Consider the following 25372-nt stretch of genomic DNA (forward strand, 5'->3'; position numbering starts at 1 on the left):
TTTTTTTTAACCGTTCAGACCAAACTGCATGCAGACTTTCTTAGAAACAAGTCTTTTCCCGCATAATCACGGGCGAGCCAAAATCAGTCCACGTCTCAGAATTCAGCGCAATTCGGCACAAAGGACACGATGGTTTCGTTTCAACACCCAAATGGGACGAATCTGAATCATTGCTGACGAAACAAAACAAACTCTCTCTGCTGAATGGGACGGAATATCTCCGAATAATCATACCGATACCCAATGCTCGCATCACACGGCAAATGCTTTTGCCCAGTCTGACTCTGACGAGTGATTTTGGTGATGCAAAAGTTTATAAGAGCATCCTTCAATTTTCTTAGCCCGGGGTTGGAGCCTATCGCTGTTGTCACGGGGTGAAATTTGCAATACTCTATACAGTTTTTGATTGATCGCTAGTCCATTACAGATGGACTAGCGATCAATTACCAGTACATCATAAGCATATTTTAATAGGTTTCGGGGTTTTACTGGAATATACTTTAAAAACCTGCCAATTTGCTGTGAATGTGATCTTCTTCTTGTGAACATCGTTTGTGGCCTGGTAGTTTTTCTCACATCACCCTAAACTGCGTAAATATATGACGTTTCTCTTTATATGATATTTAGATGTTGTGATATTGGGTAGAATCATAAATTACGATCTCACTCTTTAGGCGGAGCTTCCTGTCATATCTTGCTTCAGTTTATTAGTTCCTAGAAAAACGCTCTGCATTTCACTCGGCTCTGAAATGTCTCCGATAAAGAACTTAAATGTGACTTTTGAAACAATCAGTGACAACAGCAGTTATTCTGAAGGCGATACTATAGTGGGTACAGTCAGTTTCAGACTGACAAAAGAAGTCAAAGTCAAGAGCGTTTATATAAAAGCCAAAGGGGACGCTAACGTAGAATGGACAGAAGTAGGTGTACCTGTCGAGAGACTGCAAAGTGCGCGCAGGAGATATTTCAAAGTGAAGGAATACTTGGTTGCAGAAAACGATGAAGGTAGGATGTCAAAGTCAAACAGAGTTTGTTGTACTTAAAGGTGTTTGTAGCTATGAAATTTATCAGGAAATTTGGCAATGTGTTGTATTAAAAAGCAAAATTGCTACAGTTAGATTCCTTACTTTAAAAAAAAAAGGTTTTTTTTTCTTTTTATGAAGTGAAGAGTCTGAGGAAAGATATATCCCAAAATAATAAGAACAAAAATCTAAATAAATAAATGAATAAATAAAGACATGTTATCGAGGTGTGCATGATAGGATTCCAGGTCAAACCACAAAAAAGATTGAACTAATTCAAGTTGGTTAACTTGTCTTTTATTATCTGTTATTGGCAGCTATAGTTAAAAAATATTAACACTTTTATCTGTAATTCCAAACAAAACAAAAGCCAGACAAAAGGAAGTATCAATGGGTTAAATAGTGTAGCAGAGATAAAGAAAACAGTTAACTTTGAGAATATGAGATTGAGATCAAATGTTAATCAAACGACTCTTGCAGGGACTGTTCTTCCAAAAAGAGTGCACATCTTTAAGTTCAGGCTCAAAATCCCAGAGGGGTAAGTGAGAATTTGCAGCATCCAACATTAATACATATCTTGCTTTTGCAAATGAATGCATTCCTAATTAGTTCTGTTATACAGAAGGATGCCTTCGTCCTTTAAGGGAAAACATGGAAATATTGTCTACACCTTTGAAGCCAAGGTATCTAGGAGATGGCGACTGCCTTCGAAAGTGCTAAAAGAGATCAACTTTGTGTCAAAGTCCTGTCCACACACTCCTCAAATGATGGTAAACACTAGAGTGACATGTGTTAAACATCAGATCTTTGGAAAATGTGTTCTAACTATTCAATAAAAAATGTTTCAGATTCAAAAACCTGAATTACCTTTTACACTTTAAAGTTTTTTGTTTATACATCTTGGGGATAGTCATCAGTTCAAACATACCAACAGTGCAAATGTAACATACAAGAGAATTCAGCGTTGATTACCTGGACTAGATCTGAAGCCTAAAAACAACATTGAGGTATTTTCTTCTGCATTTTCTCCACATGAGGCATTTAGTTGATCTGGAAAAATGTTTATTTGGTTTGTTATAGTGTCCACAGTCCAGTTCAGTGCGTAAAAAGATGAGTGGTCTCTGCAAGGGACAGGTCCAGATCTGTGCTACCATTAACAGAGGAGTTTGTTCTCCAGGTAAAGTATCTGTAAAGTGCTCTAGCAAATGTTGATAGACTAAAAAAAAAAAAAAAAAATGCAGCTTATTGTTAATATTTGCTTTTGACAGGTGAAACCTTGTCTGTTGTCGCCAAAATCTGCAACTCCTCTTCCAGGAACACAAGGCTCAAATTCAAACTTCAGCAGGTAACTGTGTACAGTTGCCAGGACAACACTAATAGCAGCAAGGAAACGCTGTTCAAAATGGTCGGAGACACTATCCGTCCAAACTCAGAGCAAACTGCCTCCTGCCAGCTGAAAGTTCCCAGCGATGCCATTCCCACCCTCCATAACTGTGAAATCATCTCAGTTGAATATTACATAAAGGTATGAAACAATACATGATTTGTATTACCTCAGAAATGAACCTGCTTTTTTGCAAACATTTGTGGATAAATAATAAAAAGTAAATATGTGTCTTAACACAACATCTTTATTGCAGATTATAATGCTTTACAAGTTTCTTCATCTCTGACTGTTTCCCAGGTGTATCTGGACGTTAGTTTTGCCCTTGACCCAGAGGTGGTGTTTCCACTGGTCATCCTTCCTTCTAAATTTGCTCCAGCTCAGAGTCGTGAGGCTGTGGGGCCTGAGACAGTTGAGTCTCCAGCTTACAGCGAGTTCACATCCTCTACTTTCACCACTGGATTGGATCCTATACTCACAGGGTCAGGTGTTTATCAATACCCCACCCCAGATCCCACTCAGCATGCAAATATAACAAGTGATTATAACCAGTGGCCACAAGGAGCTGCTTCACAGGGTTCAGTTCCAGCTTTCATAGCACCATCTGTGCAACATCCAGGCCCTACTGCTCTCCATGGAGAAGAACCTCCACTATATTTGTCCATTTACCAGCATCAGAATGAATGAATGACTGTAGAAGCTGAACTGGATTTATTAAGCGAATAAGCCTTAAATAAACTGTAAGCAATTTCTTTAGACACTTGGATAATTGTTCAGACATTTTTTCGTACTGAGAATGTTACCTTGAAATGAACTGAATATACTTTTTGGGATTCCTAACCTGGATAATTGAGCATGTGTCAAGACATTTTGTAAATCCTACATATGAATATATTCCTGGTCCCAGACTGTCTCAAGATGTACCATAATGTTTCTGACTTTTTGTGGGTAACATGTATCGGAAAATGTGACATAGAGCTGGGCTTTTAGGAGTTATGGTGAACAACTCCAGTCCAATTGACATCCTCCACTGATGTTGCTTTTTTTATTTTTTGTTTTTTCAAAGGCCAAAACATGCATTGCCTACTTTTTGTGCTAGTATTGTGTTTGCGTCCCCCATTGAAGATAAAAATAAATATAAGCTTATTAAAGTTTGATAAAACTGAATATTTTAACATTTAATTTAGATCTTTATTCATTCATGTTGATTCATTGGTTCATATGTGCAACAAACTTTTCTGTTCTTTTTACCAAAACATGTTTTATACCCAAGCTTAAAGATCATTAAGTAGGAAATAATTTTGAATCATAAGCCTGACATTTATCAGCTGAAAACAGGACAAAAAATGTTTTGCTCCAGCTGTTTTTATGTGCAGGGAGTAGGGAATTTTATCCCGATAGCATCCTATGTGGTGAATCTTTACAGAGAAAAACACCACATAACCATTCAGCCCCACAAACATTCCTCAAAGACTTGTTGTCTTGCTAAAACAGATTTACACCCCTTTAAACCTAATTAGTATTCCATGGAGTCGTAGCACCTTGGTTGCAGGCAATAACTCATGTGTGCCACAGTGGCAAACATTGCATGTTTATCAGTAAAGGTGGTATCGGTTGCAATGGTTTTCTAGTGGAAGGAGAAACTGTACTGTTAGCATTTGTAAAAAGGTCTGCCAGTCATGGGTGGAGAATAGGGACAGCACTTGTAAGAGTGATCTTGAATAGTTTAAACTCCTCTGGACAGTTGTGAAGCATTTCATTGCAAACAAAGAAATCTAAATGATACTTAAACATTTCATTCCTCCTTAAGAGGATTAAAAAGTGTCACATGGTCACTATTTATTGTATTTATTGCTCATCTATTGATATTGTGAATGCTTAGCTCCTCCCACCTGCTGCTGTTGCTCAGACAACACAAGCACATGACCATAGGATAGGCTACTTTCGCCTGCCACCAAAATGGGAAAAGTGCTACTGAACGTCTGTTTTTTCCTCTTCATCATTTTCAAAGGTAACATGTGTCGCTGTTTACCTCAGTAATATAGCTGTTATTTTTAAAAAACAGTTTTAATTTTAGCTGTTCGAACTGTTGTAAACATTTCTTAAGTAGCTGAAAGGCATTTTGCAAGTGCTGCCCCCGCGACCCGGCCTTGGATAAAGCGGATGAAGATGGATGGATGGATGGATGGATGGATGAAGCTGATAAAAGAGATAATAAATTTAATCTGTCTATACAAACAAAAACTGTGGGTGAGAAGTTTAAGGTCATGCCCAAAATTTCTTGTTTTCACTGAAAGCTCGTACATATATTGATAAAAAACGCTGACAGGGTTTGAACCATTGATTTTTACGTTAAAATGTTTTAGTTTTGTCAAACTATCATATGTTCGCAGCATTCATGCTCTTCCAGACCTTTTTTTATTGTAGCTGTAACTTTGTTGAAGTAATGTGGATACATTTCATTCCTTTCTATGCGCCCTGGGACCGGCTTTGTTCTGTTATGTGTGGGTTCAGACAAAGATCATAGCTTACAGCAGCACCCGCAGGTTGCCGGATTTCATTCCCTTGTAGATGTCAGCATTTTGGGGATGACTGCTTTTGTTAATGGTACCTAATGAATTGTGAGTTGGTTTAACAGAGAAACAGGTCTGCAGGTGTCATTTTCTCAAAAACCACCAGAATTTTGTCCTATTTGTAAAGCAAAGCAGGTGCAGTTATAACTCCTGTATTACATCAGAACTATGAAAAAACAGCAGTGTTTAAAATGAAGGGCATATTTATAGACTATAACTGATTGACACCTCTAAAGGCTTTTATTTAAACAGCTAGATTTTTTTATATGTAATAAAGTGTGAACTTCACTGCTTGGTCAGTTAGTCTTGGTTTCAAATGCATTACACATAGGTTCAGTCAGTGGTTTCAAAGCACAGCATTGCAGAGCTAAACAGATGAAGCTCCATTGCAGGATTTATCAACCTAAAACAATAACGACAACAAAAAAATAAACATGTGTTTGTTTATTTAGTTGTTTTACTGTTGAATGAAGTGCTCTTGTGTGGTTACAAACTGCATGTTGAGCCATGTTTGCCTGGATTTGCATGTGTTTGTCCACTTAAGTAGTAATGTTAATGTGGTTGACACACAGAAAATGAGTACAGCAGAGAGCAGTTGTAGGTTACCTAGATAAGGTTGTGGTTCTCTACAGGTAAGCATGTGGGCTTGGTACTGACTGCTAACCAGTTATATTACCTTGTTTTAAATAATAAAATATACAGCTTTTTGCATATCAGACATACCAAATGCATCTTTTAACACACATTTATTACATATAATTTATGGGTACTTTAATTATTTATTCTTTTATGTTTTATTTGTATGTTGTCATCCACAGAGCTGTCTGCCTTAAAGATTCAAAACAAGCTGCTGGATAAATGTCTGCAGGTTACAGAAGGAACCGAAGGAGGTAGAGTGTCACTGGGCGAATGCAGCCCATGCTCACCTATACAGGAATGGCGTTGGCACCAAGAGAGCCAGGCTGTCAGCAACTACCACACTGGAGAATGTCTGACTGCACCAAGAGAGCAATATGAAGGTGTGCATCTGCAGCCCTGTGTCTTCAGAACTGCAAGTGGCAAGGATGGTGATAGAAGAGAGCCAGGAAGCCAGGTATGGACATGCTCCAGAGAAGGCCACCTCACTGTGGTAGGGAAGGGGCTCCACCTTACTGCTACAAAACAATCCACTTTGGTCTTCCTTTCAAGAGGACATAAGAAGGTAATAATATTAAGGATGGAGAAAAGAAATTTTCCACGTATGATAATAGCATCTTAATTACATTATTTTAAATGTATTTAAAAGCCAGAGAATATTGTTGAATGTTTTCACAAAGCTGAAAGATAAAAACGTTTGCCTCTGGTTCTTTAGAAGCAGGGGAGCAGGTGGAGAACACTTGACAGCCAGACGCTATGCAATGGCAAAACCAGCCAACATAAAAATATCAATCCTCACCTACATCTGGGGGAATCGTTGGAACCAGAGATTCTTTCCAGTCATATATCTGATGTATACAGACAGGATGAAACAGGTAAGAATATCTCAGCCATAATTTACCCAGTGTTGTGTATGTGCATGTAAACACATAACCATTTTAGAAGTCTTTGATTGAACCACTCCTATTCGGGCCTGTTTTAGACAATGACTTGCAATAAGATAAATTTATGCAAGACATAGTTTAGGCTTACAATCGGGGTTAAAGTAGTATTCTGGCACCTTTAGTTAAAGTTGTTCTTCTAGTGATGGCATTGAGATATTTGCTCAGTCATTAGAAAAACATGACATCCCATAACTGCTTACACCTTTGACACATCTTTTTTTCCCTCATCCGTGGGGTGTATTCATAGTGCAGACAAAGGAGTGTGCATAAATGGAGTAACAACAGCAAGTGGCAGTAGTAACTTGAAATAAAGCTCAAGAGATACCATCAAATACACAAACTGTTTTTGTGAAGCTTGTCTCACAAAATGTGTCTGCAAGAAAATGTGCAGTTGTTAAATTTTCAAAGGAGAGAAAAAAGTTGTAAATTTACAGTGTAGAACTGGAAAAAGATTTAAGAAAGAGAGCAGAGAAAGATGAGAAATTATTTTCAAAGGTCTATTCATCTCACTGTTGAAATGCTAAATACTCAAAGAGCACTGAATACTGGAGCATGAGCATACATCAGCTGGTCACAGTTTGTACACAAATAAATGTCATACTTTAGAGTACCCAAACTACCCATGTCACACTTAACCCTTGGCTATAACAGTTATTTGTTTTTAATCCAAATGAAGTATAATATACACTTATGTCACATAATAATAATGATTCTATATTTTTTTTTATATAGATTTGACTCCTTCTTATTTTAGCACCAGATCCCCTGCAGATCCAATGATTTTTCTCCATGTGGACAGTGGTAAGATCTGCAAATAAAAATAATAAAATAATACTAATAGAAGAGTGAATGTCCAGTTTTATTTATGTAAATATTTGATTTATTGTTGATGTTTGTACACTATAGAAAGCAATATTTACTTTTCCAACACTAGATGGAGACAAATATAAGAGAGACAGCAAAGGTTGTAGTGGATGTAGAGAAGTTTTTTTTTCAAACTGTGTTTCGACAAAAACCGATGATATGTATTTGCAGCAGTTACTAGTTAGCAGAGGAGTAAATATGAATTGCATAAAACAAATGATGCTTTTTTTGGTTTGTATTCACATACACATGTTTATAGAGATTTCCTAGAAAATGGCAATGGTGGTGTTAAGTTTATTATCTCTGTTCCTGGGGAGTGTGACTCTTTTTTTCAGTATTTACGCTGATAGGTGAGTGGCTAAAACACATAAAACATGCATTATTTATATAGATTCACTATTGGAATAAAACAAGTACTTCTTTACTTTTTAAATACTTAGTAATTTAAAGGTACACTCAGCATTTTATAGACTATACTATACTGTACTTATATAAATATACTTAAAATAGTTTGAAATGATCATTATTATTGTTATTAAGTATTGGTAGTAGTAGTAGTACACTGTGAGAAAGAACAGGAAATGTCTGCTATACTTATTAAAGGATTTGCAAACATGCGTGCAGTATAAAAGGCAAAGAGTCTGTATTATTTTAAGGAGTTTCCATCCATTCGCTTCTGTTTATCCTTTTCAGGGTTGCGGGAGCCTAGCCCAGCTGTCATAGGGTGAGAGGCAGGGGTACACCCTGAACAGGTTGCCAGTCTGTCGCAGGGCTAACACACAGAGACAGACAACCATTCGCTTTCTTGTAATTTCTTTTAGTAGTATTCAGGAATAATTCACCAAGCTTCTTGAAGGACATTCAAGGCTCTTCTTTGGATGCTAGGTACCTTTTTTCCTTCCTTTAAGATGATCCCACAGGTCCAGGCTCTGGGGAGGAGTCTTTTGGTGTTTGGGTCATTGTCATGTTGAAAAGTTAAGCTGTTGTTCATTAGATGCTTTACAGCTGTTGTTGGATGGTGAATCAAAATCTGATGGCAGTTTTTTGGATTCATAAATCCATCAATGCTTTCACAATTCCAGACATCATTGGCTGAAATGCAGCACAAAACCATTACAGAGCCTCCACCATGTTTTCCAGATGGCTGTAGGCACTTGCTATTGTACCTCCCTCTTTACCTCCTCCGTACATGATTTCTCTGTTTCCATTCTTAAGGAAGGGTCACCACTGAGATCATTTCTGATACAATATTGACGAACAATTTTATGCCTGTCAAACTGTGATATCTTTTTTTTTTTCTTTTTTTTTTTTTCCTACATTCAAATCAGAGATGGGAACAAATTATGTGCTGGTAGTAACAAAGTGCCTAAAGATACAAAAACAAATGGTCAGATACCATGACTGGATTAAATATGAGCAAAAAGACAGCCAATGTCCGAGGAAAAACTTTGAAGACCTTCAGAAAGCCTGGAGAAATATTGCTCATAACAATATAAAAAATTACAAAACTCTCTGTCTCATTAGAGACAAGGTATAAGAAAAAAGGGGTGGTTCAATACTTTTGCAAGTTTAAATTGTTACACTAAATACAATCACATCCAAAAGAAATCTGAAACAGGAATCTGTGTAGTCCTGTGAAAGAACACACTTGATAGGATAGGTAGCCTTTGTCAGTGCGCCCCAGGGTGGCTGTGGCTACAATGTAGCTTGCCATCACCAGTGTGTGAATGTGTGTGTGAATGGGTGGATGACTGGATATGTAAAGTGCTTTGGGGTCCTTAGGGACTAGTAAAGCGCTATATAAATACAGGCCATTTACCATTTACCATGTTTTAGCAAATTCATCCCAGTGTCAGATTTTGCAATGCTTGGAGAAACTGAAAGAAAAAAAGTGTTACATCACATAATTTACAGAATATTAATTATTTTCAGAGAAGAATCTTTTAATTAAAGCTTCTTCTCTGTAAAAAAAAAAAAAAGTTTTGCAGCACAGCAGCAAGTTGCAGCTGATCAAACCACAAGACTGCTGGAACAATTTTCTTTGGACACGTGAAATCAGTACAACATGTCATACTGATAGGCATGGCTGGGTGATGATTTGTATTTGTTTTACAGCCTTTTTACCCCGTCAGACCTGGACACCTTGCAGTCGTTGAGTGAGCTTGGCTGAAACTGGGTCATGCAGCAGGATAATGATCAGAAGCACAGCAGCAAGTCTAAAAACAAAAAACAAAAAACAGAAAATGATGGTGGCTAAGACAAAGTCCAGACCTCATTCCAAATGAAATGCTGTGGTGGGACCTTAGGAGAACTTTGCACAAATGAACACCAGCAAACCTCAGAACTGAACTGAAGCAATGTTGCAAAAATGAATGGGCCAAAATTCCTTCACAATGAGTGAGAGAATGAAAGTCATACAGAAAACAAATACGTCACATTGTTGCTGCCAAAAGTTGTTCTATGAGCTACTGGAATGGGGTGTGTGTAGTTTTTGAGCAGACAGGTACAGTATATAACTATATCTATATAGAGATATGTTCAATGGAGTTTATTGTTATGAGAAAAAAACCCCAAGAAAGTAGAATCGTTAACATTTTTTGATGCTTTCACAATAGAAAAAAAGATTCTCGTGATTTCTTGTATAAATACTTGAGGGAATGCTTGTTAGATGGCAGTGGCTTAAGCCTTCAATTGGATAAATACTTGGGAAAGTAATATGTGGTTTTTTCTAGGTTCTAAGCTTTACGACGATTAGACGTCCCTGCCCAGTGGTGGCTAGTGTTGCTTACTTCCATTAACATAGATATCCATTTACCTAATGCTTATAGGTATTTCACTAGTGTAATTTACCATTTAACTTTGTCTTTTTTAGTTGTATTCCAAAATTTCTAAATTGCTGCTCTTATTTACATTTTAAACAGCATCACAAACTTTTGGAACTGATTCAAAAATACTGCATGGTTATGGCTGACATAAAATATTGTACAATTATGGCTAATTACTGAAAACCACCTATAGAGGGGGTTTGTCTTGTTGCATGCAAACATTGCAGCCAATTTATGGTGCATTTGGTGCAAAGTAAGAATACCGTTGCTCAGTGTAACCATTTGTGTTTTGCAGTGTATACGACAATAAACTTCTTGAATCTTGAAGTTTATAATGACAATAAAAGTTACAGAAAACATGGTATTTTCTTGTGGCACAGAAACTTCCCAGCAGGAGGAGTCGTTCTACAAGACAAAACCAAAGGCTATGTAAAAGTGTTTGTGCAAAGAGACCTGGCTGTTGTTGATCCCTCCTTTTTGATAGATCTGTGTGTAGACCAGACAGTGTCAGGGGAAAAGAATTTGACAAGAGAACAAAGAAACTGAACAATATATAAAACTTCTGTTTTGCAAAAATGCACTCACAAGTTTTCTATGTGCTTTAAATGTACAAATATATCCTTTTTCTTCCATCAGAGAAAGTAAGTCTTGCAGCTCTCCTGCCGTGGTTGTGTTTATCCTAATGACAGAGCACAAAGTTTACTGAACAAAATACAGCAATCCATCCCCTGTTCCAAACCACATCCACATGCCAGATTAAAAATTGGAGGTTATATATATATATTTTTTCTCTTTTGGTGAAATGTGTCAACAATTTTGCTTCTACAGCTTACAGCTTTTCATGCTTGTATTGGATTGGCCTTAAACCCAACCCAGGGAGGTATTATGAAGCAACTTCAACAAACCCAAGATATTTTTTATCTTTGAAAGATAACAGCCACAGTGCCACTAATCTATGCCAAAAGTGAAGCCAACTCCTTTTAAATATTGATATTGTAGTGGCATAGAAACCGTCTTCTCAGTTGTTGGGTTTTTTGTTTTTGTTTTTTGCTACAGTATATTTTAACAAATCATTTCATCATAAGTAAAGAAAAAACTCTATTATAACTCTTAGAATTTGTTTATGCTGGCATGACTTCTATGTATTGCTACACCAGAAAGACTCAAACAATTCTTTTCGTATCTGAGTCCCACCCTAAAACAGGTCACAGGTAAATCTGTCCAGGTTTTTGTAATATGATTGCATTTATCTAAAAAGGGATTGCCGCTAGGTAATCAATCACTGGCAACAGTAAAACCACAAATTTCTTGCATTAAAAATAATTCAAAAACAAAATATGTGGACTTGAAATAAAAGCATGTGAGAGGATGAAGTAATGATTTCAGATTCACAATTTATTTCAGGTCATTTACAGACATAGTGTAGAAATGATTGTAATAACATTGTCTGGCTACACTGACCTATAGATACACCCTTAATTTAGCATGGCTCATGTGCACACCTTCAAACATCTTTTAGTGAAAGTGTTGACACCGAGTGATTGTCATTTTAAATCCAGTCTGCCCGAGTACTGAGAGAAAACAATGGAAAATGTATCACCGCCTGTGTGCGAAACTGTGTGCAAAGTCTTTATAGGTGGTGGCTGGTGGTGACATGCATGAAAAAGAGGTGTGTGAGAGAGTTAGTCAGCACTTTCAGTACCTGGAGGATTACCAGTTTTCACAGGTTTTATTATATAATTAATTTTTTTACTTGGTTGTTTTGAAGCAATGGAGCTCTTCAAACTTCTGCAATGTAACATATTTGTATTTGTTAGTGCTGGTTGAAAAAATAGAGCACCATCAAAACGGTTGCAATATTTAACACAATACAGGATTTATGGTACCTGGCTTTGGATAAACGATAGATGATTGGTGGAACATAAAACCATTTGCTTTTCATCCCATATTGATTATATCACATCAGACAGTAAAAAAAAGATGACACAACAATTCATGACACCACTGCACATTTAAAAAAAAAAAGCAGCTTATATAAATACTAATGAGCCATTAGACCAGGGGTGGGGAACTCCAGGGCTGGTCAACACACCTGAATCAAATGCTTAGTTCATTACCAGGCCTCTGGAGAACTCCAAAACATGTCGAGGAGGTAATTTGGTAATTTGAATCAGCTGTGTTGGACAGTGTTTCCATACTGTCCACACCAGTTCACCAGTTCATTTCACACCTGTCTATGATTAGAAAATAGGAGACGATTAGAAGGAAGGAACAGAAACAGCTATAAAGAAATGTTCACATGTGGCTTCTTCTTTGAATGACAGACCTTTAACCTGAATTTATGGTTGGCAAACTGTGTGATTTCTGCAAATGATCCTAAACCCATGTAGTGATTATCGTGACAACACCATGCCTGTTTTTGATGCAATACAATCTGAGGGACGGAGGATCATGTATTGATTTAGATTTCTCATATTCTTGGTAACTTTTGATATATTTACAGTAGATAATGAACTAAAACTTGTCAGAATTTTTCCATGGTGGAACATTATGTTTTTTAGATGCCATTATTGAACCTCCGCCTAAGATGTTCATGACCTAGTCTTGCTAACCTGTTGCCAATTATCCTAGTTAGTTGCAAAATCTCTCTCCAGATATTTCTATTTAGTACCATTTACTTATCGAGTCTTTTTTCTTACCCCCATCCCAACCTTTCTGAGACAGGCTGTTCCCATTAAGTTACAAAGGAGCTAATATTTTCTAATTGAATAGTAAAATGTCTCATTTAATATAAATGTAAACATTTTAAACATAAATTTGCTTTCTGTGTTTTATTGTGACTAATTCATGGTTGTATGATATTTGTGAATCATTGCATTTTATTTCTATTTGCATTTTACACATCATCCCAACATTTTTTGCAGATTTAAAACTGGATATTCCAAATACATAGACACACTACACACACACACATTGTTCACTTTGATACTAATTGTGATTTACAGGCAAAACACAAGGCTTCAAATATTTTAAGATTACACACTGAAATACTGCTGAGTTTTAAATGTGCTTTGTGCTGCATTTTAGGTATCTGGGTTATTGCATTTTCCATAGCCTTTAAATATTCTGTTGTTGATGATCATGTGGAGAAATAAATCACTGAATCACAGGTTAGCCTTGGCCAAAGTATTGAAGTACTATAACCTCTGGAGCTTTAGGGTATATAGCATTTATCACACATGGCCTGCACATGGTACCAACATGTTCCATACTACGCATAGCAAAACAGACCATAAGTGTCTGTTCATGTGTGAAAACATTTTTATTGCTCAAACATAGAGTGCAAGTTCTTTGAACTTACCCGGGGAATTCATATAGTGTTCTTACTTTGTTTACTTCTTCTTTGCTTTAATCCATACTGACAGACATTATGATATTAGGTTAAAACATCTGTGCATTTGTCAATGTCTCTGATATCTGTATTTCATCTTTCCTGTGAAAAAATGTTGTCTAGCTGGTAAGTCTAGCCAGCTGCAAATGCTTTGATAAAACTCCAGCATGAGCAAATAGTGTGGCTTAAAGGATATAATGGGGATTCAATAGGTACATTCGGTACCAAACCATGTAATAATGAATGAATATACTTGGTATGTGAAATGTTATATTGAAAGTATTATATTGTTTTAGCATGAAAACATTCTGTTTTGGGTAGAAGGGTTCCTTCTTTAACTCGAGCTTTCACTGGCGGTAGATGTAATACTAAAAGCTTATGTGTCTCACCTCTATGATTACTCCAAAACATCTTGTAAGGTAGAAGACCTGCTAGAACAAGCAGCATTTTTATGGCCAGTAAAAGCAGGTTTTTTTTTTTTCATGGACAAATAAATGTGATCTTTTGCTTGGATTCATTTGGTGACGCTGAAGATGTATAAAAGTTTTTATACTTGATTTGTATCCACTGCTAAGAATTGTGGCAACTAGAAAACCTCACGAGCACCTCTTCAAATCTAAGGGACGGTAACATTTAATGTTTAAATGTTTTCATTTTTAAGTTTCAGAGCTATGATGTCCAGCTATCATTTTAAGAAGAAAGAGCAGCATTGAGAGCGCACTCAGTGTTCTGATAATAAAATTGCAATGTTTATTTTACCAGTGTTTCCTAGATCACTAGATTAATGATTTTCTGCTGGATTAATCTCATCTTTTTGCCACAGTTATAGACTTTTGTATATACACTACCAGTCAAAGGTTTTAGAACACCCCAATTTTTCCAGTCTTTTTTTAATTGAAAATTCTGCAGATTAATGTCTCTAATGAAAGCATGATACAAATAAGCAATTGGAGTTAAAAAAAAAAAAAAGAAATTGCTGAATCAATTTATAGACCAAAATGTATTCTAAACTTTTGACAGATCAAAGTAGCCACCTTTGGCAGAAATAACAGCTGAACACACCCGTGGCTTTCGTTCTACAATAGAAATCAAATATTCTTCAGAAAGTTCTTCCGACATGCGTTGCAGAAGTTCCCATAAATGTGTGGCACTTGTAGGTTGCTTTGCTTTCACTCTTCTGTCCATTTCATCCTAAACCAGCTCGATGGGGTTTAAGTCTGGAGACTGTGCTAGACACTCCATCTTTTCAAACTTACCATCTTGTTCTCTTTTCCTGAGGTAATTCTGGCTTAGCTTGGACTTTGGGTCATTATCTTGCTTTAGGATGAACCTCTGACCAAGTAGGTGCATACCAGAGGGTATTGCATGGCAATGCAGAATGCCGCAGTAGCCATTTTGGTTCAGGGTGCCTCTGACTCTGTACAAGACAATGACCCTGAATCCAGCAAAACAGCCCCAAACCATCACACTCGTCCTGTCAAACCTGCAACTTAAAGTCTTCTCCTCACAGTTGAACCTGAGACTTGTTTACTATGACCACTATTAAACTGTGCTTGAAAGTGTTGCCCTGTGAGCCACCTATCACGCAAGCTGTTAACTCTCAGAAACTTGTCCTCTGATTCAGTTGTGGCTTTGTATTATCAGTTGTGGCTTCCTGTCAGAGTTTGGACCAGTTTCTGAGTGCCTTTGATGGTGAAGGAAATTGTACTGACACCTTGAATTTGGCAGTTTCTCTTTAGGAAAGACCTACATTTTTAAGTGTTATGATGGTGTGTCTCTCTTCCATTGTTACTTGCCTCTTTCCTGCAATACAATACTGTTCACCTGATGCTCACAAGGGTATGGTACCACAGTCTGTTCCAGCACTGCTTTTGTGCAGACAAGAGGGGGTTGTAAGTAATCCAGAAAAGTTGGAACACCTGTAGGAATTAGTAGCGCCAGCTTTCAAGGTTCGATCAACCATTGCTGCAGAACAGCTTTAAATTGTTAACCCATTTTGTGTTCCCTGTAAAAGGTCTTTTGTATAGTTTGGACATGTACAGAATTTTTCACTTTTAACGTTACTTTTTTTTAAACCTCTGGCAGTTCACCACTTCCCTTTGTACCATTTCAAGCTATTCACTGGACTTAAACAAGTTGAATTGTAATAAATAACTGGAAAAAATTGGGGCATGTAGAGTACATTTTATCAAAGTCTCTGGTGTAGATCGCCCTCCTAGGGATTAGTTTGTGTTGAAGAAGAGTCATGTGATGCATGAAAGGCACCTTATGAGCGCAAAGAGTGTCTGAAACGGAAAAAGCAACATAAGAAAGCTGATAACGGCTGTTGTCATAATAGTTATTTCCAACTGTGAAGCCAGCTAATGCAGAAACCCCCCCCCCCCCCAAAAAAAACAGGCCGACTCAATAAAATTCAGATGTTAACATCTGTCATTAAGACAGAAAAAAGAAAAAGGTATAAACCTATCCATTTGAAAATATAGGCTGTTTTCAGGAAGGAAAAACTCCCTTTTAACAGGAAGAAACCTCTGGCAGAACCAGGCTCAGGAAGGGGCGGGCCATCTGCCACGACTCGTTGGGGTGAGAGAAGGAAAACAGGAGAAAGACATGCTGTGGAAGGGAGTCAGAGATTAATAACAAGTATGATTCAATGCAGAGAGGTCTGTTAAGACATAGTGAGTGAGAAAGGTGACTGAAAAAGAAAATTCAATGCATCACGGGCATCCCCCAGCAGCCTACACCTATTGCAGCATAATTAAAGGAGGATTCAGGGTCACCTGATCCAGCCCTAACTAAAGAGCAAAGTGCTCTAATGGGGTTATGTGGTACTATAAGGTCATTAAGATAAGATGGGGCATGATTATTTAAGACGTTGTACAGTGTTATTACAAAAGTATGAGCACCCTTGATAATTTTCATGATTTTCCTTCATAAATCATCGGTTGTTTGGATCAGCAATTTCATTTAAATATACCATATAGCAGATGAACACAATGATATTTGAGAAGTGTAACGATTTGACAGGTTTGATGGTTTCATGGATAGCCTGCTTTAAGTCACACCATAGATTTTCAATAATATTCAGGTCTGGGGACTGAGACGGCCATTCCAGAATGTTGTACTTGTTCCTCTGCATGAATGCCTTAGTAGATTTTGAGCAGTGTTTAGGGTCATTGTCTTATTGAAATATCCAGCCATGGCGCAACTTCAACTTTGTCACTGATTCTTGAACATTGTTCTCAAGAATCTGCTGATATCAACTGGAATCCATGCGACCCTCAACTTTAACAAGATTCCCAGTACCTGCACTGGGCACACAGCCCCACAGCATGATGGAACCGCCACCACATTTTACTGTGGGCAGCAAGTGTTTCTCTTGGAAAGCTGTGTTCTGTTTCCACCACGTGTATGGCCTCGTGTTATGCCCAAATAACTCTAGTTTCATCAGTCCACAGCACCTTATTCCAAAATGAAGCTTGTGCAAATGTGCTTTAGCATACCTCAAGCGACTCTGTGGCATGTGTGCAGAAAAGGCTTCTTCTGCATTACTCTCCCGTACAGAATCTCCTTGTGCAAAGTGCGCTGAATAGTTTAACGATGCACAGTGACACCATCTGCAGGAAGATGATGTTGCAGGTCTTTGGAGCTGGTGTGTGGGTTGACTATGACTGTTCTCATCATCATTTGCCTCTGCTTATCTAAGATTTAGGCCTTAGAACCGTCCCTGTGGTCTTCCATTTCCTCACTATGTTGCTCACAGAATTAAGAAGCAGAAAATCAGAGTTCATCTGGGTCTTTATGTCTTTACGACATTCCTGCAGTTTAACTAATTGGTGTGTGTTATCTGTCTTCATCGTAAGATAAAGTTGAGTGTAAACTGCATAGCAGTGAAAATGTATGCTATGCCTTCTAATGATGCTGCCTAAGGGAAGCATGTATAATGTAAACAGAACTGGTCCTAGCACTGAACCCTGTGGAACTCCATAATTAACCTTAGTGAGTGAAGAGAGAAAATACAATCCTAAAGGCAGAAAAAGCACAAACAAGCACAAATTCTGCTGGTTGAGCAGCGACTGAGTTTGATTCCCTAACCCGGGCCTTAAATATTTTAATGTATATGGGTTGTGTGTCTGAGGTGGGGTTCATTTTGAACTGTTTTTATTTTATCAAGTATTGTTTAACTTTTGTAGTTTTTGTTAAGGAACGGTTGTTAGGTAAATTGTGAAAGGATTTTGTTAATATTAAGTTTAACGTATAATTTATCCTTTTTTTGTGTATAAACCTGCTGATTTCGTCCCTTTTGCTTCCAGGCTGAGAGCTGAAGGTGGTGGAGGGTTTCCCAGCTGACTGTTATTATGTGCTGTGTGTGTGGTTGGTGCCAGATTCTCTTCGCAGTTGAGTGCACGCTCACAAGTGTCTGGGGTGATCTATTTATCTTTTTTATTTGTTGAAATCGTCTCCCCGTCAAGTTGACCATCCTCAGTTCTGAACACCAACCCCCATTCCCGTTATGGTTGAATGTGTAGAGTTTTAAAAAAAGTTTTCTTTGAGTAACGAAGTATAACTTTTAATTGTGAAATCACATCTCCTGCCTCATATTAGTGGAACAAACCTGTGTACCTTACTGGTGTTAGTACTTATTTCTTTGGGTGAAATTCCAAAGGTGGCGTTGTTGGTAGCCCTAGCTATAGTGAAAACAGTGAGTATGAAGGGCAAAGTACTGAATTACTCTTTTATACATTGCTCCCACAATTGTTCATTATTGTAAGATATATATTAATTTGTCAGAAGGGGATAGGCGCAAGCTAGTCTGTCTGAGAAGTGAACCTTTATGTGTCACTTTAGCTTATTTTTATGACAATGTTTTGTACTTTTTATCTCATGTAATCAGAGTACAGTCACGTTCAGAAATGAGAAGCACTTCTGACAAACAGGAAAAAGGAATATCAGGAGAGTAACATGAACCACACTTACATTATGCAAAAACAAAAAGGAGAACTTTACTGCAATCATTCAAAAGCATTTCCCCTCAACCTACATACAAAATTTAAAGAGTCACTGTCCAGTCTGGCACCTAGTAAAGGACAAAAAGGATATAAAAAACACACCCATCAATAGACACCGATGAACGTAGGCAATATGTTTCTATGAAATAAGACTTTTTTTCACACTAGTTTCAAGCATGGAAATGGAATTTAATATCTTTAAATAACATTTATTTAGAAAATTTGGTCAAAAATGAAACACGTGTGGATATAAGAAAGAAGCAGATTTAGTTACTTCAAGATTGTCTTTGTAAAGGGTAGAAAGATTATATCCCTATAACCCTCGCTACAATCTCTCTACCCAAGATAACAGAGGCAACAGTTTGCACAGGTATGATAATGTCACTGAGTGGCGCCTACATTAAGTGAAATGTACTACTTTCATTATATAGACAAGATAGACAAATGTTTGAACATGCTTATGTTTGATTGTTTTAATATCCCACTGAAATGGGCTGAGAAAAGCACAGAACAGGATTTTTAAAAATATTTTAATCTAACTAAGTATATACAGAATATAAAGTATGTAAAACTCCATAAAAAGATTATCTAAAATTAAATTGGTGTAAAGCATACAATACTGTTAAGTCTGGTGTTGTAGATACTAAAATCTGAAAGTTCATGTCATAAAAGAATTAATGTAATTCTTTGCTTCTGAATTCATATTTAAATTCACACAGTCAGTCTCTAAACTATGACACATAAACATGCAACTGTACAGAAGGTAACCTGACATCTATCTGGGGAGAAGTCCCAACAGAAACAATTGTTTGAGAACAATAGCTGTGTCAGGAAGTAAGTGAGGGTGGGATACTATGTATTTAGTGCATGTTTTTTTTAAGTGACATCTCTCTAACGGACTAACACTCATTTCTTTCTTTCACAGCCTCTCTGGAGTTGTCTTTGGAAGTCACATTGGTGAGTCGGACAGTCTCCTGCTCTGTGCTCTCTTTCCTGTCACGTACTTCTCCTTCCATGTGGAAACCAACCATCAGCTGGTATATCATTACACCAATGAAGGTACCGAGGAATGGAGCAAAAACAGGGACCAGGAACCAGCCTTGTCTAACCCTGGACAGAGACAGAATAAGAGTTAGTAAGTGTTAGTAGGGATCACTGTAAAGGCAATGTAAAGGAAAAGTAGTTCAAATCTGTCCACTGACGTGAAAACCTCACTCCCCCAACCAGCTATAGCGGTGAAAAGACGTGGTCCGAGGTCTCTGGCAGGATTCACTGCATAGCCAGAATTAAAGCCCATAGACAATCCAATGACCAGAACCACAAATCCCACAGTGAAGGCCTCCAGCCCTTGGGGGATAGGGTTGTTGTGAGGATCCACAATGGCCAGAATGCAAACTATCAGTGCTGCTGTGCCAATAATCTGTGTGGTAAAAATGAAATGTAAGAGGGAATCCCATCTATATTCTGTTCTTAAAATTTGTGTATAAAACCAGTTTGCATTTCAAAAGACTACCTGATCAAAGAAACCGTTGACAAGGGTGAGATGGTTTCCAGGATAAGTAGCAAAGATGCCAGCTGTGGCGTCAGGTCCAGTCACATTAAAACTTGCAGGATGGTCCCACAGGGCATCTAATGGGATCCAAATAATAAGATGTTTTTTTTTTTTAATTATTGCTGTTGTTGCTGCTTAAATAATAAGATATGGGCAGTCTGAGGTACACCTGTGCACTACTCATGATGTCAGATCAGCATCCTGATGTGGCACACCTGTGAGGTGGGATGGATTATCTCAATATGGCAGATGTGCCCACTACCACACATTTGGACTGATTTGTGACCACTGTTTGGGAGGGATGGTTATATTGTGTATCTGGAATGAATTTTAGGTCTCTACGTCCATCCCATGGGGAATGGGAGCAGTAACAAAGGTGTTGCGTTTATATTTTTGTTGAGTGTATATATATATTGTATATTTATCTAATAATTATATAATAAGATAATTCTGACTCATCACTAGAAGTCTTCACTTACCATAGTACATGCCAAAAATAATAGCAGCACCAAAGAAAGCACCAATTGTCTGAAAGAGGAAGTACATGGGAAACTTTCTCCAGCGCTCTCTTCCAAGCAGACACAAGGCAAAAGTTACTGCTGGGTTGAGATGGCCGCCTGCAAATGCAGATGTTGACATTATGTCAGTGTGTGCAGTCCATAATCACACAAAATCACAGCCTTGCCTAAAGTAAAACAAAAAAAGCTCTAAATACATGTTACATAACATAAACATCAATAAATCAGTTTGCTTACCTGATATTTGGCCACAGACCAAGATGCCTAACGTAGCAGCAAAGCCGAAGGCAAAGTTGACAGTAAGGAACATACCATGGGAACCACCGCTCAACACCAACTGGGCCACAGAACCGCAGCCAAACATCTGGAGAGAGAGCAGAGAAATCAAGTTCAATTGGGTCCCAATAAATGAATACACTAGTTTTTGGTTGTTTCTCTTGTAGAACAGTTAATATAATGAAAAATTCAATGTGTGTTTTTGTTTAAATGGGTCTATTTAAATTTGACTAAATGTTTTCTGTCCGTTTGTTGCATTGACTTTTGTTTGAAATGAAGAAAACCTTTCCAATTGCTCTGAGAAATGCATTCTGCATATCAAGACTTTACAAAGTTTTGTGTACGACATCAACCATACTCAGCATCTCACAATATAAGTATTGTACATTAGAGGCCCTGTTAGTCAGTCACATAAAGAATGTGATCATTATTTGTGAGACCTGTAAAACAAAAACCCACTGAATGAGACCTGCTCTGAATGAAATCCATTGTTTTAACAAGGGCAGGCAGGAGAAGACTACACTACATGTACAGAAAGGTCAGTATGTTGACCTTGATCGGAGGGGAACTGTCATTATTCCCAAGTGATTTATCCAAGAAGGGGGAAAAACAAGTCCTAATCCACTTGGAAAGAGGATAAAGATGGTTTGGGAACATTTTTCTTTATCAACAGCACCAGGGTGAGGTGTTCCGGGCACGTCCCACCGGGAGGAGGCCCTGGGGCAGACCAAGGACGCACTGGAGAGATTATATCCCTCAGATGGCCAGGGAACGCCTTGATGTTCCCCTGGATAAGCTGGACGAGGTGGCTGGGGAGAGGGAGGTCTTGCCCCTCCGCTTAGGCTGGTGCCCCTTGCGACCTGGCCCCAGATAAGTGGAAGAAGATGGATGGATGGCTGGATGGAACAGCACCAAACAGGATATGTCAAACTGTGTGTTCAGAGTACCTCGTGATTATATTTGTGCATATATCCATGAGTGTTCTTTGGATGTGCTTGTAAGTGTAGTATGTAAGCGTCCATGCTTAGGCTTCTGTGCTCTAAGCCCCATGAAGAGGATTCTTTTCGTTGAGGTTAGTCTGAGGGAACCGCCTTTAGAGGGACTGGCGCCTGAGGAGTGCTCATTATCACTGTGCTCAGTGTAAACTCTCCTCCTACGATGAGACCAGCCGTTGCTGGAAAAATAGGATATAGCTGAGTCTTATGCTAGAATTGTGCTTAGCTGTTTTATTTTTAGGAGTGTGAACAAAGTCTTTTTGATACTTCTTAATGTCATAGGCACTGGATTACAAATGATCAGCCATTAGCTTGTGAGTGTCCATTTCCTGATTTAGATCGCATTCCACCAGAAAGGTCTCATTTAAATCTGATACTAAATTTGGACACAGGGAGAGCTACTTCCAGCTTGCAGAAGCACTTCTAGAAGTGCTCATATTCAGTGATTCTGTGCTCTTTTCACAAATTACAGTTACTTCATATGTTTCTGTCATAATGTAGCTTAACTGCAACCCAGCAACAAACATTCAAGTTGCCGATTCAGCATTTCATACATCTATAGTGCCAAATGTTAGCACAGTCAGGGAGCTTATAAAAGAACTGCAGAGCAGTCAGCCAACTGAAACAGACACTTAGGATTTGTCTAGGAGTGAGAGGCCTGAAACCGGTCTCTGTGGGATCTTTTTAAAATCAGGATGAAGAGCCTTAGAGGAATTCCAACAGCTACTCTCCAGATGAAAGCAGACTGCTTTTGAAGTGGAAAATGGATTCCACCTTCACATGGGTTTAGCACACCAGTGGCAACCAAAGACACAATCTGCTGCTGTGAGAGGATTTTTATGAAATCAAGTATAATCAAGTGTGCCTTATAATCGAGTGTTCATATATTTTCACATAACCAAGCTTATTGTTAAAGAGAACATAATGCATTCCTTACTTTAGTGTCTGAGATGTTTGACAAGTATACAAGTATGTATTCTTTAACCCAGTGTGTGTGATGTCAGATAAGTGTGATATACTTCTATGTTTTTATTCTTAGTTTGTGTGCAGAGGTCAGATAAGCTTAGGTAATGTCTGGCCTTTTCCCTTTCGGTTAAAAGAGGAAGTACTATGTAACCCATTTTGCCTTATAAATAAAGCAACCAGCCTGCACTGAGTGTGTGTGATTTTGCTGAGAGGCACACACCCATGCGCATGTCTTAATACTCTCTGAGTCGGTCTGCAAATGTCTTAACCCCTGACATTTAATTGGTCCTTCGTAGCCGGAGAACTGACTGTTATTTTTAACGTCTAGTTTTCCACAGACGGTCTTCATCGGATCCTGACGTCGTGACGCCTGCGCTGGAAAAGAGTCTGTGCACAGCAAAAGAAAATCCGGGAGCGTGAATTCGATCTCCGGTCAGCCTCTTATACAGGCCTTCACGGCTCCAGGACCCGATGAGCGCCGGATTCAAAAACGCAGCGCCACAGTAAGGTGAATATGAAACACTGCATTCCATCAAGCGTTAAAATACGTTGATATTGAGATTTTCCTTTAAAATAGTGTAAACCTGGTTAGCGCCGACAGATCTCATTCCCACTTTTTCATGCCAAAGAAGGTGTCAAAAAAATGCAAAAAAAAAAAAACAAATGTCTTAACCCCTGACAGCTGCTGATGCTGCTGCTGCTAAATGGCTTCCAAGGTCAAAGCCAGTTTAGACTCAGTGATGAGGCATTTAAGCACGCTATACTAACAGAAAAGTTACTCAGTCAGTTCATGACATATTTTAAATGCCTTTGACTAGAACTAATTTTTTCCATATGCAATGGTCAATTTGTGAGCAAATCTACCATGAATTTCAGACAATATTAAAACACGCACGGCTGCACACACCCAGTGAGCATGAGTTCATCTGGAGGCATTGAAAATCACAAACAAAAATTAAGAAGAAAGAGGAATTTTTACGCAAGATATTATTGCATAAGAAAAATGTGGCACCTATTATTCTGCCACTGAACGTGTCCTGATGAATAACTTCACCACACCTTTGTGTACTATCAGTAGTCACACCAAGAGTTACACCATTACAGGTCAAATATTTCTAATTTCCCATAATGATTTAACATAGATCAATCCAAAGTGCTCAAAACAAATGTAGATCATATATATGTACATACACGGGATATTTTAATCAGGGGTAGCCTGCTTCTGTGAGTTTATTATCAGGTTATTATCAGGTTTACAGATCACATTGTGCTGCAAGATTAATCATGTTTAGTCATTAAAAGAATACGCTGCCTGCTAGAATTTAAATTATTAACTGTAAAATCCATTTTATTCTTGGCGTCATTTCAAAATAAACAACTTTTAATGGTATACTCTGGAGTCTATATTTCTACAGTATATCTATATATTTCAGTTAGCAAGCAAAAGTTGTCCACCTCACAGTTATTGTTTTGATGCCTATTTTAACCTTTATGTTTGAGACAATGCAAGATAAAATTCTATTTCATCTTTTGTCGGCCTCTGTCTTTAATACTGATACTGAAAACAAAAACAACAATAACAAATGTGCTGTTCCTCATACTGAATTATCATCATTACTTTGCATGTATTAACTTCCATGTTCATGTGCACATATATAACTCCTTTTTATGTGAAGAAAGGGTGAGGTTGCGCCTCTGGGATCCTACACACAAACACACACACACATATATATGTATATAACAGGTGAGCAGGGGTTATTCATAATAGATAGCATTATTTAAAGGATGAATATTGTTTTAATGTTGTGTTGAGATTATACATGAATTCCATGCATACACGCACAGACACAGGTGCACACATTCTTACGCTTCCACACACAAACATGCACTTACCACAAGGATGAGAGTGCCAAGACACTCTGCCAGGGCTTGACGAAGCAGCAGGTTGCGGATCTGGAAGAAGCGGGACAGTTTATCCAGATAATGCTTTTGCCAGCCCATGTCTTCTTGTCACAGGTTGAAGAGACTGTGAGAAATGACACAAACACACACACACACACACAGTTGGTAGAATTTCCTGAGTGCCTGTGAAGCTGAGAGGACTGAGTTCCTCTTTTATAGCCAATGGTCTCGGATGGCCATTCTGAGCTTGGACCCACCCCTCTATACCCCGCCTCTGTGCTAGCTTGGTTTTGTCACTGACCTGTTCACTCCCTCACCACCTGTCACGCACAAACACCCATACACACACACACACTCTGTACACCTTTTTTTCTTCCTCAGGACATTTTTGCATTGTAAGGTAAATACTTTAATATTACCTTTACCCTCCTTTACAACCAAAAATAGTCTAACCAAATAAAATGAAGTTATATATTTAAACTTAAATGTATGTTTAAGTTTACTGATGATGCTTGTTC

The 25372-nt window shown here is 38.0% G+C and overlaps 3 protein-coding genes across 3 annotated transcripts; 2 read left to right on the forward strand and 1 right to left on the reverse strand.

Moving 5' to 3' along the window:
* The first annotated feature begins 726 nt into the window (after positions 1-726).
* Positions 727-3566, forward strand: LOC146696844 (arrestin domain-containing protein 3-like). Its single transcript, XM_085474150.1, has 6 exons — positions 727-1005; positions 1503-1560; positions 1645-1792; positions 2103-2199; positions 2291-2547; positions 2707-3566. The coding sequence occupies exons 1-6, from the start codon at positions 750-752 to the stop codon at positions 3091-3093; spliced, it is 1203 nt and encodes a 400-aa protein (XP_085330276.1). The 5' UTR covers positions 727-749; the 3' UTR covers positions 3094-3566.
* Positions 3567-4365: 799 nt separating this feature from the next.
* LOC146696845 (uncharacterized) lies at positions 4366-7377 on the forward strand. Its single transcript, XM_085474087.1, has 4 exons — positions 4366-4417; positions 5798-6180; positions 6337-6490; positions 7292-7377. The coding sequence occupies exons 1-4, from the start codon at positions 4366-4368 to the stop codon at positions 7375-7377; spliced, it is 675 nt and encodes a 224-aa protein (XP_085330213.1).
* Positions 7378-18813: 11436 nt separating this feature from the next.
* On the reverse strand, positions 18814-25051 carry LOC146696846 (aquaporin-3-like). The gene is made up of 6 exons (XM_085475160.1): positions 24846-25051; positions 20953-21079; positions 20677-20814; positions 20159-20274; positions 19848-20065; positions 18814-19755 (listed from the first exon to the last, which is right to left on the reverse strand). Exons 1-6 carry the CDS (start codon positions 24951-24953, stop codon positions 19545-19547), a joined length of 918 nt encoding a protein of 305 aa, XP_085331286.1. The 5' UTR covers positions 24954-25051; the 3' UTR covers positions 18814-19544.
* Positions 25052-25372: the final 321 nt, after the last annotated feature.

Source organism: Copadichromis virginalis, linkage group LG12, assembly GCF_057382275.1.
Source record: "Copadichromis virginalis isolate Kocher_CV1m ecotype Utaka linkage group LG12, C_Virginalis_male_GT1.1, whole genome shotgun sequence".
Taxonomy (NCBI): domain Eukaryota; kingdom Metazoa; phylum Chordata; class Actinopteri; order Cichliformes; family Cichlidae; genus Copadichromis; species Copadichromis virginalis.

Coding starts and splice junctions, on each gene's coding strand:
- LOC146696845 (XM_085474087.1), top strand. CDS start 4,366: ATGGGAAAAGTGCTACTGAACGTCTGTTTTTTCCTCTTCATCATTTTC. Junction 4,418..5,797: donor CCTCTTCATCATTTTCAAAG/GTAACATGTGTC, acceptor TGTCATCCACAG/AGCTGTCTGCCTTAAAGATT. Junction 6,181..6,336: donor TTTCAAGAGGACATAAGAAG/GTAATAATATTA, acceptor CTTTAGAAGCAG/GGGAGCAGGTGGAGAACACT.
- LOC146696844 (XM_085474150.1), top strand. CDS start 750: ATGTCTCCGATAAAGAACTTAAATGTGACTTTTGAAACAATCAGTGAC. Junction 1,006..1,502: donor GGTTGCAGAAAACGATGAAG/GTAGGATGTCAA, acceptor CGACTCTTGCAG/GGACTGTTCTTCCAAAAAGA. Junction 2,548..2,706: donor CAGTTGAATATTACATAAAG/GTATGAAACAAT, acceptor ACTGTTTCCCAG/GTGTATCTGGACGTTAGTTT.
- LOC146696846 (XM_085475160.1), bottom strand. CDS start 24,953: ATGGGCTGGCAAAAGCATTATCTGGATAAACTGTCCCGCTTCTTCCAG. Junction 21,080..24,845: donor TTGGCACTCTCATCCTTGTG/GTAAGTGCATGT, acceptor CTCTCTCTCCAG/ATGTTTGGCTGCGGTTCTGT. Junction 19,756..19,847: donor TGGGGGAGTGAGGTTTTCAC/GTCAGTGGACAG, acceptor GTCTCTGTCCAG/GGTTAGACAAGGCTGGTTCC.